The sequence below is a fragment of the Giraffa tippelskirchi genome, chromosome 13 (genome assembly GCF_054371585.1).
Source record: "Giraffa tippelskirchi isolate mGirTip1 chromosome 13, T2T-mGirTip1v1.2.pri, whole genome shotgun sequence".
NCBI classification, from domain to species: Eukaryota; Metazoa; Chordata; class Mammalia; order Artiodactyla; family Giraffidae; genus Giraffa; species Giraffa tippelskirchi.
Window position 1 is genome coordinate 2,737,943 of NC_137287.1, and position 14,274 is coordinate 2,752,216.

The 14,274-nt window shown below is 54.2% G+C and overlaps 1 protein-coding gene across 13 annotated transcripts in view; it reads left to right on the top strand.

The window, feature by feature from the left end:
- The window catches only part of SDK1 (sidekick cell adhesion molecule 1), an 840,913-nt gene that overhangs the window by 646,494 nt on the left and 180,145 nt on the right, over positions 1-14,274 (top strand). For all 13 annotated transcript variants that reach the window (XR_014072185.1, XR_014072186.1, XM_081552683.1 and 10 more), the window contains 5 exons: positions 580-730; positions 1,292-1,529; positions 6,810-6,925; positions 8,162-8,351; positions 10,235-10,333. Coding sequence is in view for 11 of the 13 variants with exons in the window: in XM_081552683.1 (XP_081408809.1) it covers positions 580-730; positions 1,292-1,529; positions 6,810-6,925; positions 8,162-8,351; positions 10,235-10,333 (794 nt within the window). In the remaining 2 variants the exon portion in view is untranslated. The remainder of the gene's footprint in view (positions 1-579; positions 731-1,291; positions 1,530-6,809; positions 6,926-8,161; positions 8,352-10,234; positions 10,334-14,274) is intronic.

Sequence of the window (14,274 nt, forward strand, 5' to 3'; positions counted from 1 at the left end):
ACCCTCTGCTTCACCCTCCCTGGCCCGGGAGGTGTGGGTTTCACTAATCAAGCATTTAATGTGACGTTTAACCTTTGCCTCTTGACCCTGAAACTTATCCAGGCAGTAAATCCTTGGCCCAAACAAAGGGTAGAGTGATGGCAGCTGCTTGAGATGCCATGACTTCCCGTAAGATTGAGGAAAGAAATAGGATTTCCAGTTATCTCAGATGCTGGGTGTGATAGCGTCACTGTTCTGCCAGGATGGATGCACTTCATACGACCAGGGAACAAAAGACTGAGAATGACTAATTCAGGGAGTAAAAGGTGAAATTACATCTTTGTGAAGAACACTGTTTCAATACAATACCGAAGTGAGGGTTTTTGTTTTTTTAAAAAAAAAAAAAAACTAATGAGAGGTGCTATTGAACCTACACTCATTTTAACATCCTTCCTAAGTTTAGAGCAGATGAATAAAGATTCGCTCGTTTTTAGGGGAAAACATTCAGTGTAAAATGAGCTGTCGAGGTCCATGATCTGCCATGTGAAATTGGCGTGTGTTTTGTCTCTTTCCACTTTTCCGCATCCCCTCTCCCTGCAGGTTCCGAATGAGGCAGGTGAACGTCGTCGGCGCCGGCCCCTTCAGTCAGTCCTCCCGGGTCATCCAGACGCTGCAGGCCCCCCCAGACGTGGCCCCCACCAGCATCACCGTCCGCACCGCCAGTGAGACCAGCCTGCGGCTCCGCTGGGTGGTGAGTCAGGGGGAGCGGCGCTGCAGGGAGCCCAGACCTCAGTCATCACTTCCTCCTGCCTTTGTCCAGGTCGAAGCTGATCTCTCACTAAACCAGGAAGTAGTGCATTCCACAGTTGGTGTTGGATCTCAGACCATCCCCATCTCAGACTATTAGAAGCGTTACCCACTGGCTTCTTGGAACCGAGGCATATTCTTTAGGGAAGAAAGTCGATGGTCCCACGGGCTGGGCCTGTAAGTCCTTGAGCTCGGTCGACACGGAACAGGTCCGAAGCATTTGTAAGATAGCCAGCTTGATATTGAATCAGAACATTTGCCCACAAAATTAAGCCACAATATATTAAAAGAGATTATGTCCAGCTAAAGTTACTGACAAGGCTTCCTATAATTAACAGAAAAAAAGTTTCAGGGAAAAGTAAAAAAAAAAAAAAAAAATCCAAGAATATTCACCCCAGAGTAGCTTTTCCATGGACTCGGCCACATAAGACAGGCTGGTGCTTGGGAACCCTCACGGGAGCGGTTTCGAGACAGGGGCTCACCACAGACTGTTGTCCGCTTCCAGCCACTGCCAGACTCTCGGTACAACGGGAACCCCGAGTCCGTGGGCTACAGAATTAAGTACTGGCGCCCGGAGCTGCCCTCTGTGGTGCTGGCCCAAGTCATCAGCGACCGGCTGGAGCGGGAGTTCACAATCGAGGGGCTGGAGGAGTGGGCCGAGTACGAGCTGCAGATGCAGGCCTTCAACGCCATCGGGGCCGGGCCCTGGAGCGCGGCCGTGCGGGGCCGGACCCGGGAGTCGGGTGAGTCGGGGCTCTGTGCCACCTGTGTCTCCCTGGAGGAGGAGCTGAGCGGGCCCAGGCTTGGGGGTGGACTCGGGAGTCGGGTGAGTCGGGGCTCCGGGCCACCCATGTCTCCCTGGAGGAGGAGCTGAGTGGGCTCGGTGGCACCTCACTGGCTCATCCTTACCCCCCTTCCCCACCGTGTCTATGTCGACACTTTCCTGAGCAATTAGGTCAACCTGCCTCAGAGCCCATGACACTGCTTCGCATTTGATGATGGATTCTCCCAGGGGCTGGACTTGCATTGTTGTCTTTAATTAGGGATGATTTTCACCACCAGTGATGGGAAGCAGGCGCATATGGAGACTCTGATGGGATCTTTATGACGCACGGTGTTCAGGAATTCCTCCCGACAAAGTTGTGTGTGTGGTGTGTCAAGACAGTTTCCTCTGCCCCAGAAAATAGACCCTCAAAAGTTCAGTTGCTTTCACACATTGGGAGTTTCTCACTCTTTAAAGCCTAGGATGGGTATTCCTGTTAGTGGGTCCATGGGGTGATTTCAGGACCCAGGCTCTGACGTCCCGTAGACTAGCTGCCGTCTGCATGCAGCTCCCAGAGGGGAGAGATGAGCAAAGGGTGGGTGCCTCTGCCTCTTAACACCTGCCCAGAGATGGCTCACAGCGCTTTGCTTACTGCCAGGAAGGGAAGGAGAGCTTTCAGCGGTCCCTTGGCAGAATGCTTATCTTCTAGGTTCCATGGACAGAGTGGTCAACAGCGGTTTGCAGGACCCTTGCTGGCCTGGTTCAAGCTCGTAGAAACACAGAAAAGAGTGTTGCCAACACTCTTTAAAGACACACAAACCAGCTCTTTCCAAGGGTTTGAAATAGTGAGGCTTTCTCCTGAAAAGAAACAACATCTCTGCTCTTCAGCTCAGCCGCCCCCACGCTGTTCAGCACTTGATGTATGAGGGGACTGCTTACCCTAGGCCACGTGGGCTGTTAGAAGTCATGCTCTGAGTTCCTTTCTGACCTCCACCCAAGATGGCTGAGATGAAGGTGGGAAGTCTGAGACAGGGAACTAGCTGCATCAGGACTTAGCTGTTTCCTCAGAGGCTTCCTGAGCCCAGGGCAAGTCCTGTCTTCTTCATGTCTTATGTTGTATACCTTAATCTTACACAGTGTTACATACAAATCATAGGTAACATTGATTTATTTATGTAACATTGATTCTAAAGCTAGAGATAAATATTAAATATAAATATTTCATTATTAAAAGAAAGCATTAAAACTCTAAGTAGAGATTAAAATGTCATTTAAAACAGTTTTTCCTAGGGAAAAAAAATAAGACACAGTCATTGAGTAAAACAGTGTGGTTGAGGTAATAAGTAGGTTAGACACTGTGAAAGAGAGAATTGCCAAACTGGAAGCTGAAAATGAGCAAAGATCTCAGAATACAGCACAGAGACATTGACACTGAAAGTATGACAGAGAAGTTAAAAGACATAAGGACTAAACTGAGAAGGCCAAATATACAGTCAGTGTGAGTCAGAAAGGATGGGGGCAGGGGCAGGGGAATGAGAGGGAGGAAATACGTAGTGATTACGGCTGAGAAAGTCCGTAACTGGGGCAGGACACTGTGTGTCAGACTGAAGACGTGAATCCCGAATAGAAACAATAAAAATAAATCTGCACCAAAATGCACTGCCCTGCAATTGCAAAATACCAAAGCCAGAGAAAATCTTAAAAACATCTGGACCCAGGACATCTTACCTGCAAAGACCATTTGAAACCAACTTCTTGAGAACAACAGAGACCAAAAGACAATGGAATAATAATCCCGAAGGAACTGAAAGAAAGTAAGTGTCAACCTCAAGCTCTGCACTTAGCTACAGCCTTTTGTTAGAAAACAACAGCTAAATATCACATGAAGGTGAAGAAAGTGAAATTTTAAATGGAAAATAATATTTTGGGATAAGTTTTCAAAGAAAATTCAACAAAGACAACCAATGGCAAAATGGCTGCCTTGAGAGTATCTTTTTGTAAAAATCTCTCCAGCTGCTAAAAAGCCATCCTTACAGTGGTCAGACAGAGGATGAGATGGTTGGATGGTATCACCAACTCAATGGACATGAGTTGGAGCAAACTCCAGGAGATAGTGGAGAACAGGGGAGCCTGGCGGGCTGCAGTCTGTGGGGTCACAGTCAGACATGGCTGAGCGACTGAAAAACAACAGAAAAAAACCAGTGGTCAGAGGTCATCACTCAGCGTTTGGTGAAGAGGGTAAAGGGGTCCCCAGGGCATGCTGGCAGAGAGCCACAGCTGCTGATGATTCAGGAGGGGTCGGAGGGAGCTGGGAGGAGAGGAAGGCCGCAGCTCCCTTCTGGAGCACGCAGCACCTCGGCGAAGGTAGCCGTATGTCCGTGCTTTCAGAAGCTCAGTGCACAGACATGCTGAAGGCCAGCCGTGGAAGCACCACGCGGAACTTCTCAAACCACATTTACATGAAGTGTCCAGTTTTGAAGTGCGGTCAAGCAGGTTTCATGACATCTTCTGATACAGGGTAAATGAGGGCCTTAAAATCAAAGACACTGCACGAGGCGTGGCTGGTGCTGAGAGGGAAGAAGCCCTGCAGAGGGGAGAGAAGGAATGAGGGAAGAAAGCATTTTAAACGGTGCTCTTTTTAATGAAAGCGGAGTTTCTAGGACTGTCTCAAAACTCAAGATACCAGGCTGGGAAGGAGTTGAATCTCCCTCAACTTAGGTAATGTGCAAGATTTTTTTCCCAAATCTTAAGAACGTAAATATTTTCTAACTAAATGGCATTTTTCCTTGGTGAGACTCGAATCGGCTGAAATTTTCATCCTGAACGCTACCGTTTGCTCAGCCTGTCCCCTCGTTGGGAACCCAGCTGCGTTCTGGGCACCGAGGCTGAGCTGCCACAATTGCCCAGTTGCCCTCACTCTCTGGGGACACAGATGGCCTGCCAGTGTGTGGAGGCACGTGTTAGCACGTCTTAGAAAGTCATCTGTTACATGTAGGTCTACAGTGAGAACTGGGCACTTATGGTCTCCAAGATGAACCGCAGGAAATGGTTAAGGATTGAGAGGTGGCCGGTTTGCGTTGCTATGACGATGGCCTCTCTCTTTGCAGAGAGACGGAAATTTAGAACTTAACGCTAGTGTCTTGGTACAGTATACTTGCTCCTCTCACCTGGTTCTAAATAAAGTGGAAAATGAAGTCGGAAAAGTGTAGGTTTACCTTCTCTTTGAATAATAAGTGACACCTTTAATTCACAACTGATGCAAGGTGCCAGCTTCTCGCTCAGTTGTTTTTTTTTAATAAAATAAGCATATGTGTCAGCAGTGTCCTGGTAACCGCCTTGGAAGTTACAGCACCAACTGGGAGCCGCTGATGCGACGCCAGTGACGCCACGGGAGCCCCCGCGGAAGGTGCGAGCGGCCAGCCTGCTCCCTTCAGGGGCCTGAGTTCACTGGAAGCCAGGAGGATTCTCTCCCTGTGACACAGATCTGCTCAAGTAAATTAGAGTGTTTTGTTGAATGACTGACTGATGGAATGAATGACCCTCTGCTGACGTAGTTGGGAAGAAAAAGTTAATCGACCAGGTGAGCTGGCCAGCGGCTTCTCTCCAGAACTGTCAGGAAGAAGACCCCCGTGCTTGGGACGGACAGGCGCCAACAGCGGCGTGTGTGTGTTGTGGGGGCGTCGGCCAACCCACGTGGCAGCTGGTCCGCGCCTGGGCCCTGAGGACCGTCGGTCAGCCTCGCAGGTGGACAAGGGAGGTGGGGGTCCCCGCCTCCCGGGCGGTCAGGCCCGGGAAGCCGTCCTTCCAGGCCCAGCGCTCCCAGCAAGTGGCCCTGAGAGACCCGGCCTGCTGCTAGGCCCTCTTTGACCCTTCCGCCTCCATCCCAAACCCACCGCTTGTGGAGCGACTGGAACGAGCTGGCCAGCGACGGGGCAGCATCTCCTCCAGGACCGGCACCAATCCTCATTTTTTTCTTAAAGGCTTGATTACTGCAGCCGCTCGTTTCCTGGGGCTGCTGTAATCACGTGCCCCAGAGCGGTGGCTTCAAACAGCAGAAATGTGTTCTCTCGAACCTCTGAAGGCCAGAAGGTGCAGGAAGGGGTGTAAGCAGAGCTGAGCTCCTCTGGAGGTGCTGGGAGGGGCTGTCCTTCCCCCTCCCAGCTTCTGGAAGCTCCTCGCTGTGGCAGCTCAAACCCCATCCTGCCAGGGGGTGAGGTCTCCCCACGTGCACGTCCGTCTCTTCTCACAGGGATGCCAGTCCTGCCGGAGTGGGGCCCACCCCACCCCCATGACTCATCTGACTAATTACATCCACAGGGACCATATTTCCCAGGAAGGTCACATTCTGGGCCCAGAGGGTCAGGACTCAGCACAGGAACTCGAAGGGACACAATTAAACCCACAGCAAAGAGCACATCGCTTTGGTACAGAAGCTCTAGGAAGCAGAGTTGGGGAGCTGTGTCGTTGTGCAAACATACGTTACTTTCTGTCTGCAGATTGTCTGAGTACCAGAGGAGCCTTCGCAGTGGCTGAGCGGAAAGAAGGATGTGCTTATGCAGGAGGGAGTGAATGAGTGAGTGAGTGAGTGGACGAGTGATAGAGGACGTGAAGGAATGAATGAGTGAATGGATGGAGGGACGGATGAGTGAGCCGGTTGGCACGCTGGTCCTGGGGGTGGTCACTGAGGTGTCACAGCCCCATCACGTGTTATGTGCCCATGAGTTTCGTGAGCTTGACATGTTCTCCTTTTCGACCGTGGAGGCTCTGGGGGTGCTGACACCCCCTTTGCTCGGTGGCTGTCACCACCTCCCTCGTCAGAGGTGCACTAAGGAAGTCTCCCCTGCCCCCACCCTGGGCATAGATCATAACTTCCCCTCCTCCCCTCTCCGCCTGCCTGTCCCCCCACAAATTCCTCATTTAGAGAGGTCCATGAACTGTGTCTGAAAGTGAGGATTCCATCTGAGATAAAAGTCACAGTTCTCACTAGTTAATATAAGAATCATCAGACAAGCTTATTTTCTCTCTGGGTGGACTTGGGTAGCATGGAGCTCCTAAATACCCGGGATTTATGGCATTTGTTGCTAATATTAAGGAGATTTACATTTCCGTGATACCCCTGCAGGTTTAATCTGATCACTGCAAAACGCTCAGAGTACATTGCTATTTCAAGGACAACTTGATTAGAAGGGTAAAAATTAGACCTTTATTTGTAGAAGCCTTTAGACTTCTGGAACCAATCTCTTTAACTCATTCCTTGCAGTTCCTTCAGCCGCCCCTGAAAACGTGTCAGCCGAGGCTGTCAGCTCCACCCAGATCTTACTGACGTGGGCCTCGGTCCCCGAACCGGACCAGAACGGGCTCATCCTGGGCTACAAGGTACGTGCTCAGGTGACCTTCCCCGCCTGTCTCCCCGGCCCGCGAGCTCGTGTGGGCTGTGCATCGCCAGCTCTGGCCTGCTTCCTGGACTTCACACCCCTCCTCTCGTCTCCCTCATCACCATCTGGGGTGAGGGTCAGTCCACTCTCGTCGCTCGGGCCCACGCAAGGCGTTCTGAGCCCGTGTCCTCCCCCTAAGACAGGAGGAATGGTGGTTGCTCCCTCCAATCAATGGTGGCTGATTTTGTAAAATGCCAAGGAAGTGTCATGAGGCCCCCACACACGTGTCTGCAGGTGTCATCACGACCCGTGTCCGTCCTGGGCGGTGGCCTCGGCATCGAGGCTTGGACACCTCCCGGCTTCTCTGGGAGACCTTTCTGGGCCAGCTCTGTGTGCTTTTACGCTGACCCTTAAAACCCCTCTGTTCTGTTCCGTCCGCTCCCCCAGCAGCAGGACAGACCTTCCTGGGTTTGACCGTGAGGCCACGAGTGTCCCGTGCACTGCGGCCTCCTCCTTGGGCCGTCCGTCATCTGGATCCCGTTCTCTGTTTCCGCCTGTCCTCACATCCCCACCGCCACCTGGGCACCCTGATCGCTCCCTTCTGGCCCCTTTGGCCGCAGCGATTCCCCGGTGCAGCTTTCAGAGCAGTGCTCACAGCCCCACCTTGGCCCTGGACAGCCCTCCCTCCCAACCCCTGCCCTTCACAGCCTTCCGGCCGCTGCTCCTGCGGGCCAGCTCCCAGAGGGTGAGCTTTGGGAATGAGGAGCCGGCGGACCGTGGAGGGGCCGTCTCAGCACAGCCACGTCTGCAGTGAGGGCAGGGAATGGCCTCGGGCTTGGGGGTCCCCAGGTCCTCTGAGGCAGGAGGCCCATCTCCTAACAACCATGCAGCTGAGTGGCCGCTGCTCCTTTCACAAGAAGCGGGATGTCTCTGTGTTCATGTCGAGCCCTGGTTTTAGGGGCTGCCGCCGGGGACCTCAAATCCTGTAAATTACGGCGGAGTCTGGCTCGCACAGCCGGCCAAGGGCTGGGTCATCACTGCAGCCACCTTCCAGTATCTAGGAAATTGCTGTGCTTCCATCTTTCCCCCCAAAACGCCAGCGGTTAGGAGTTAGATCCCCGCGCCATCAACCGGCTGCCCTAGGGGAGGACCCTGGTCCTCCCCGGGTGGTCCTGAGCTCCCCGGGCCCCTCCTCACGCACTGCCTGCCTTCCCCGCCCTTGTGTGTCGCTGCACAGATCCTGTTCCGGGCCAAAGACCTGGACCCCGAACCCCGGAGCCACGTGGTGCGCGGGAACCACACGCAGTCGGCGCTGCTGGCGGGCCTGGGCAAGTTCGTGGTCTACGAGCTGCAGGTGCTGGCCTTCACCCGCATCGGGAACGGCGTCCCCAGCACGCCCCCCATCCTGGAGCGCACCAAAGATGACGGTACGTCTGGGGCCGTGCCTCTGCCCGCCTCCCCTGGTTTGCTGTCCTCATCCAGACCCTTTGGCTGGCGGTCATTTTCAGCTTAATTTTCAGAACGCTTCTCCCGTTTCAGCAGAGGAAAAGGAAACAGAGTCGTTTTCTGCTCACAGAGCGCTCCTAGGCCAGTTTCAGCCAGAGTGAGTGTTTACAGGTTGGGGGTGAGCCTGAACGGTCGGAGGGGCCGGTCCTGGTGGCGTTGGCACAAAGCTGCTGAAAGCCCACTCCTGACCCTGGGCCTGGACTGTAGCTTCCCTGGGGTGGCCCGCTATTGTTGGCATAATGAGACCATTACCAGCCCCTTAGAGTGCATGTTTGATGGGCTGGGTGCCCAGGTTCCCAACCCCAGGGACAAGCAGCTCTTGACAGTTGTCTAAATCCTCAGGGACGTCTCTCCACTTTGCAGATGGCAGACACCCAAGGTTAGCTCCCGTACGCGATCTTTGTTAACCAGATTGTGGCAAATATTCTCCCTCCAAAAAACCCAGGCTCAGACATGGCTGATGAAAGTGAGGCACCAGAGATTTTCTTCAGCATTTTTACTGAAGGAATTAAATCAGCCTGGAACGCGCTCTAACCACTGAGGTGACACCCTCCTCCCCATTTGCTGGGAGATAGCGCAGGAGCTGGGCCTCGCCTGGGTCAGACGAGGGGGCGCCTCGAGCATCATCCTTCCTTGGGGGCTGGTCTCAGGGTAGCCAGGGTCTGAAAGGGACCCTGTGACCTCAAGGCCATATCATTGCAAAACTGTGTGTTGTGTCCAGGACCACCCGAATGAACAGTAACAGGGACGTTTAGTAATGGTTCCTCAAACTTGGGAAGGTACTCTTCCCAAAGTACAGGCAGAGGAGTCTGGACCGATGTCTGTTTTCTGCCACAGTCGTGATATAAACTTGTTTCTCCTTCCCCTCATTTCATCGCAATGCAAGCGATCAGCCTTGCGGACAGTTGGGGCAGAAGCCACGGAAGACAGACCAGACGTCAGAGTTTCCCATTTGTGAATCAATCCTGGCACGTGAGCCTGTGGCCTCCTTCCATTTATTTCACCCGAATACAGGGGTCAGAACACAAGTTTATAATTTAAAATACTGTTCTCAACTTAGTAGCTCGAGGCAAAATTCAGCAGCCCTGGAATGGCTGCAACGCACATCATATTATTTCTATATTGATTGTTCCATGCCTGTTGCCACTTACCTGGGAAGAGTCAGTTCTTAAGTTCCAACAAGAATTTCCCATGCTGGCCACACATTTACTAGCTTGTCCATTTAAGTAAATATATTTTACAGTGTCTACGACCCTATTATTTTGTGGTGCCTGCATACATAGCTAGTTTTTTAATTACTGGTGCACCAGACCATGAAGAACTGTTATATGCATTTGTGGACATCGCCTCTTGATTTTCTGGGATGATGCAGGAGAGAGCTCGTGTGTCTGAGAGAAAGGCCATTGTTGTAGCCATGTTATTTGGTCAATCCCTGTAACCTCCTTTGGGAGTTGGGAGCGACATTCAGCCACCTTCTTCACCTGACACCTGCTGTGTGGACGTCCAGACCGGGAGAGGAATCAGCTCAGAGTGGCGAAGTCTCTACTTTGACTTGATATACCCTCTACCATGCTACTTAGCGACTGTAGCGGCCAGCTTTCGGCAACACTCAGGACTCCCAGCGTGGTTCATGAGCGCTGCAAAAGTCACCTTCCCAAAACTCAGAGTGATTCACCCATGAGCAGTGTCATCAGCAGTCGTGACTGTCCTCAGCCAGCCCACAGGACCCTGCAAAACCCCGCCGTGTACTCACATGACATCCCCGGCGAGGCCTGATTGTGGGGTCTTTTTTTCTTTCCTGCAGCCCCAGGCCCGCCCGTGAGGCTCGTGTTCCCGGAGGTGAGGCTCACGTCTGTGCGGATCGTGTGGCAGCCTCCAGAGGAGCCCAACGGCATTATTCTAGGTAAGGGAGTGGCGGGGGTCACAGCTCAGAGAGCAATGACAATTAGATTGATTTCGTCTATTCTTATTAGATGTCTAAAAGGTTAAAAAAAAAAAAAATCCCCTCCACAGCAGCCTGGCATTTTCTGAGCCGGGAGACCGCAGCCCTGTGTCTCCTGCTCTAAGGGTTCTTCGCAGAATGAAATTTACATTTTGCTCGCCCAGAATCTCTTTGTTCACGGTTCACGGCAGTACCATCTGTAATTGACCTTCCCTCTGCTCAGAAATAACCCAGTTATTTTGACGTGTGTTTGGAAAACAGCAGGCTGGCTTTTCATAGAAGATTCCCACGCGGGCCTTGCTCCAAGGTCCCAGCAGTGTCTCTCTTCTGCTGCAGGGCCTGCACCCAATCCTTTGAGGACGTTTCCCAAGTGAACTGCATGCCTGGGTCCCAGGGAAGCAGTTTGCTTTGAACTTGGCATTCAGGGGGCCAGCTCTGATAACTTTGATGAAGAGTCTTAATTTGCCCCAGTTTCCCAAAGGCAGCAAGTTTTATTTTTAAAGGTCATCAGTCCGTTGATTTGTTCACCCTTTCACTGTGACACATCGGGAGCCTCTGATGTGCCAGGCCTGTGTGCAGAGGGGCAAGGGAGGGGGAGGAGGAGCTAAGGAGTGAGTGACCCGCTGGCAGGGCAGGTCCTTGAGGAGGAGACACCGGTGTCGTGCTCAGTCACTTGTTCGTGTCCAGCTCTGCAGCCACATGGACTGTGGCCCGCCAGGCTCCTCTGTCCATGGGATTATCCGGGCAAGAATACTGGCACGGGTTGCCATTTCCTCCTCCAGGGGATCTTCCCGACCCAGGGCTTGAACCTGCTTCTGCTGCATCTCCTGCGTTGGCAGGCAGGTTTTTTACCGCTGAGCCACCCAGGAAGCCCTCAATATGGGGAGGTTCCACGGAATGCCCTGCAGGGCAGTGTCTGCTGGGTCAGGGGCTCGGGGCTGGATGGTGTTTTCAGCCTGGAGTCTGAGGATGAGTGCTGGTAAACAACATATTCGGTCTGCTCACCTGTGGATGGTAAAGCCAATCTCCTAACACCGGGCCGTGGAGAAGGCAAGTGCAGTGTTGACTGCCTGGTGACAAGCAAGGTGCCAGGGCAGCTGGTGCTCAACACGCCCCGACTCCCGAGTGGGTTTCAGCCGGGTGGGGGGGGGGGTGTGATCAGCACGTGCGCTGTCCTGCGGCTGGCGGACGGCGAGGTGACAGGCGGGCTCACAGGGGTTAGCCCAGCACTCCTCAGGCTCCACAGACCTGGGGGGTGAGTGCTCGAGGTCATCCAGCAGTTAACACCTCCCCTGCGGTGGGGGTCTCAACATCTGTGGAACGACTGAGGGGCAGCACACGCGGTTACCGGGTGCTTCAGAGAGGGGCGCCAGCGCAGGATACGGGGAGGGGCTGTCCCAGGAAGACCCAGAGGGTCTGCTCCGTCACATGGGTGGTTTCCCGAGTCTTGAACCTTGAGCTTGAATAGCAGTAAAACGTACCACTTCCACCTGCTTACACCTGCTCTCCAGGTGATTGTAAGATTTTGTTTGAAAAAGGGTTTCACTTCATTTAAAAAAAAAAAAAGTTTGAAAATCTGTGCCAAGGGAGTCCCCCAAGGACCTTGAGCAGCGAAGGGACGTGATCAGATTTGTCTTCTGAATAATAACTGGCAGCCATGAAAGGGCGAACAGCCAGGCAAATCCTTGCCAAGCCCCGGCTTCATTAAGACGGGGCCCGGGGCTCGCTCGCCACCTGCACAGCAGGCCCGGCCTGCAGCTCGGCCCTGTCCTCTGCGGCCCCGGGAGCCGCTGCTGTGTGAGGACGGTGCTGCTGAGCCAGGTGACCGAGGACCTGCAGATTCTTGCCGTTAAAACCACAACCATCGTCGAGGAGCCTCTTCTTTGGCGTGCGTTTCAGACCCTGTGCAGCTGAGAGGCCACAGCCGGCTGGTCTCAGGCCCCGGGGCGGGAGTGGTCTGTGGAGCTGACGCTGCTCTCGAGGTGCCCGGAGCCTGCACGCGGGCAGGGCTGCCCTCCTCTCTGCAGCCTGTTATGGAAGCAGCAGGACAAACAGTCTGATCACCGCCCACTCCCAGGGAGGAGCCCCAGCGTGATGCGGAACAAGACGCATGTTCGGAGCAGAGATGTGAAGTGCCCCCCCGCCCCCCGGGAGTCCCCCCGAACCGCATGCTCTGTGCAGAGCGGGGCCCCCAAGCCCACCGCCCTGGGCGCCCCCCCCATCCACCCCACACACACACCAGCTCGGCTGAGACCCGGCGGTCTCTGTTCTGTGCTCATCTCTGCGCTCTCCGCAGCCCTCCCTGGCCGATGAAGATCAGTTCTGACAGCAGCAGTCCGCGGGAGAGGGCGGAGGAGGGCCTGCCTTCCCTGTGTGAGCACACACAGACCTGTGCTCTGCTTTATGACCGTGACTGTGAGCTGCTTCTCCAAGGGCTTCCCTGAAGCCCCGGTGGGGCTCCGGCCTCAGCCAGTGCTGGGCGGTGACCCTTCCCGAGTCCTCTGGCAGGGACGACCGCCGGCCCCGGATGCCGCACCTCCTCTGAGAACCACGTCAAGAGGGTGCCTCTGCCTGCTGCCTCCCCTCTGCCACCCATCGCCACCCTGGCCGGGCTCTTCTCCTCTGGGCTCCCAAAGCTCCTGTGCTTACAGTCCCAGCACGAGTTCCCCACCCCCCGGAGCCCGGAGTCCCCAGGAGCCCAGAGTCCCCGTCCCCAGGAGCCTGGAGCCCCCCGTCCCCAGGAGCCTCCATCCCCCAGAGCCCGGAGTCCCCCGTCCCCAGGAGCCCCCATCCACAGAAGCTCAGCGGCTCACTTTAGAATCATGTCCCCTACTTTTACTAGTCTTTAACTTTTTCTGCTCGTGAAAGCAACGTGTACAATGATAATTCAGGCCACAATGCAGATAATTTAGATACCATTTCACAGTCATCAGACTTAGAAGCACAGAAGGTCTGATGGTCCCCAGGAGAGGTGAGGAGGCGGGGAGAAGCCTCGCGCTCTCCCTGGGAGTGCAAGCGCAGCTGCAGAGGGGCTGACCAGCGCGGGTGCACCCCCACCCAGCCGCCCCCCTCCAGGCCTTAACTCTGAGAAACCCTCACTCCTGTTCACAGGGCCAAACACACAGAGTCACGGCAGACTGCTTTAAATAACAGGAAATTCAGGAAAGAGACAACTGGACGCAACCCAAACGTCCATCAGTGAGGCAGTGAAAAGGTAAACTGTGGGCTATTCGTACAGAGAAATTACAGAGACCATTAAAGTAACGAACGCGCACTCCAGGAGGTGCCAGGAAAAAGCCTCACAAACATCTGTTGCGGGAAAAACAAGTTGCAAAACCATCCACACAGCTCGAAAATGTCTCTGCATACTTGAAAACTTTGCAGACGTGACCGGTTGTCATGTATGGGTACACACCTCTGGTGAAGCTGAAGCTCCAATACTTTGGCCACCTGATGACTCACTGGGAAAGACCCTGATGCTGGGAAAGATTGAAGGCAAAAGGAGAAGAGGGCGGCAGAGGATGAGATGGTTGGATGGCATCACCAACTCAACAGACATGAACTTGGGCAAACTCCGGTAGGTGGTGAGGGACAGGGAGGCCTAGCGTGCTGCAATCCATGGAGTCGCAAAGAGTCAGACACGACTGAGCAACTGAGCAATAGCAGCAGCAGTGCAGTGAAAGCCGCATGCGGACAGACCCCGGTGGCCGGGGCTCAGAGCCCCCCAGGGCCCCTCTGTTTCTCCTTCCTCGCTCCCCTCCCTTTGAATCCCCTCCCCAGATTCTCAGTAAGGCGGCCTGAGGTCCAGTCTCAGGCGTTGCAGACAGACTGGGGGTGGGGGGGCGGGTAACTCAGCAGCACCTCTGTCGGTGCCCAGGAGTCAGTCCCTCTGTGCCAGGGCT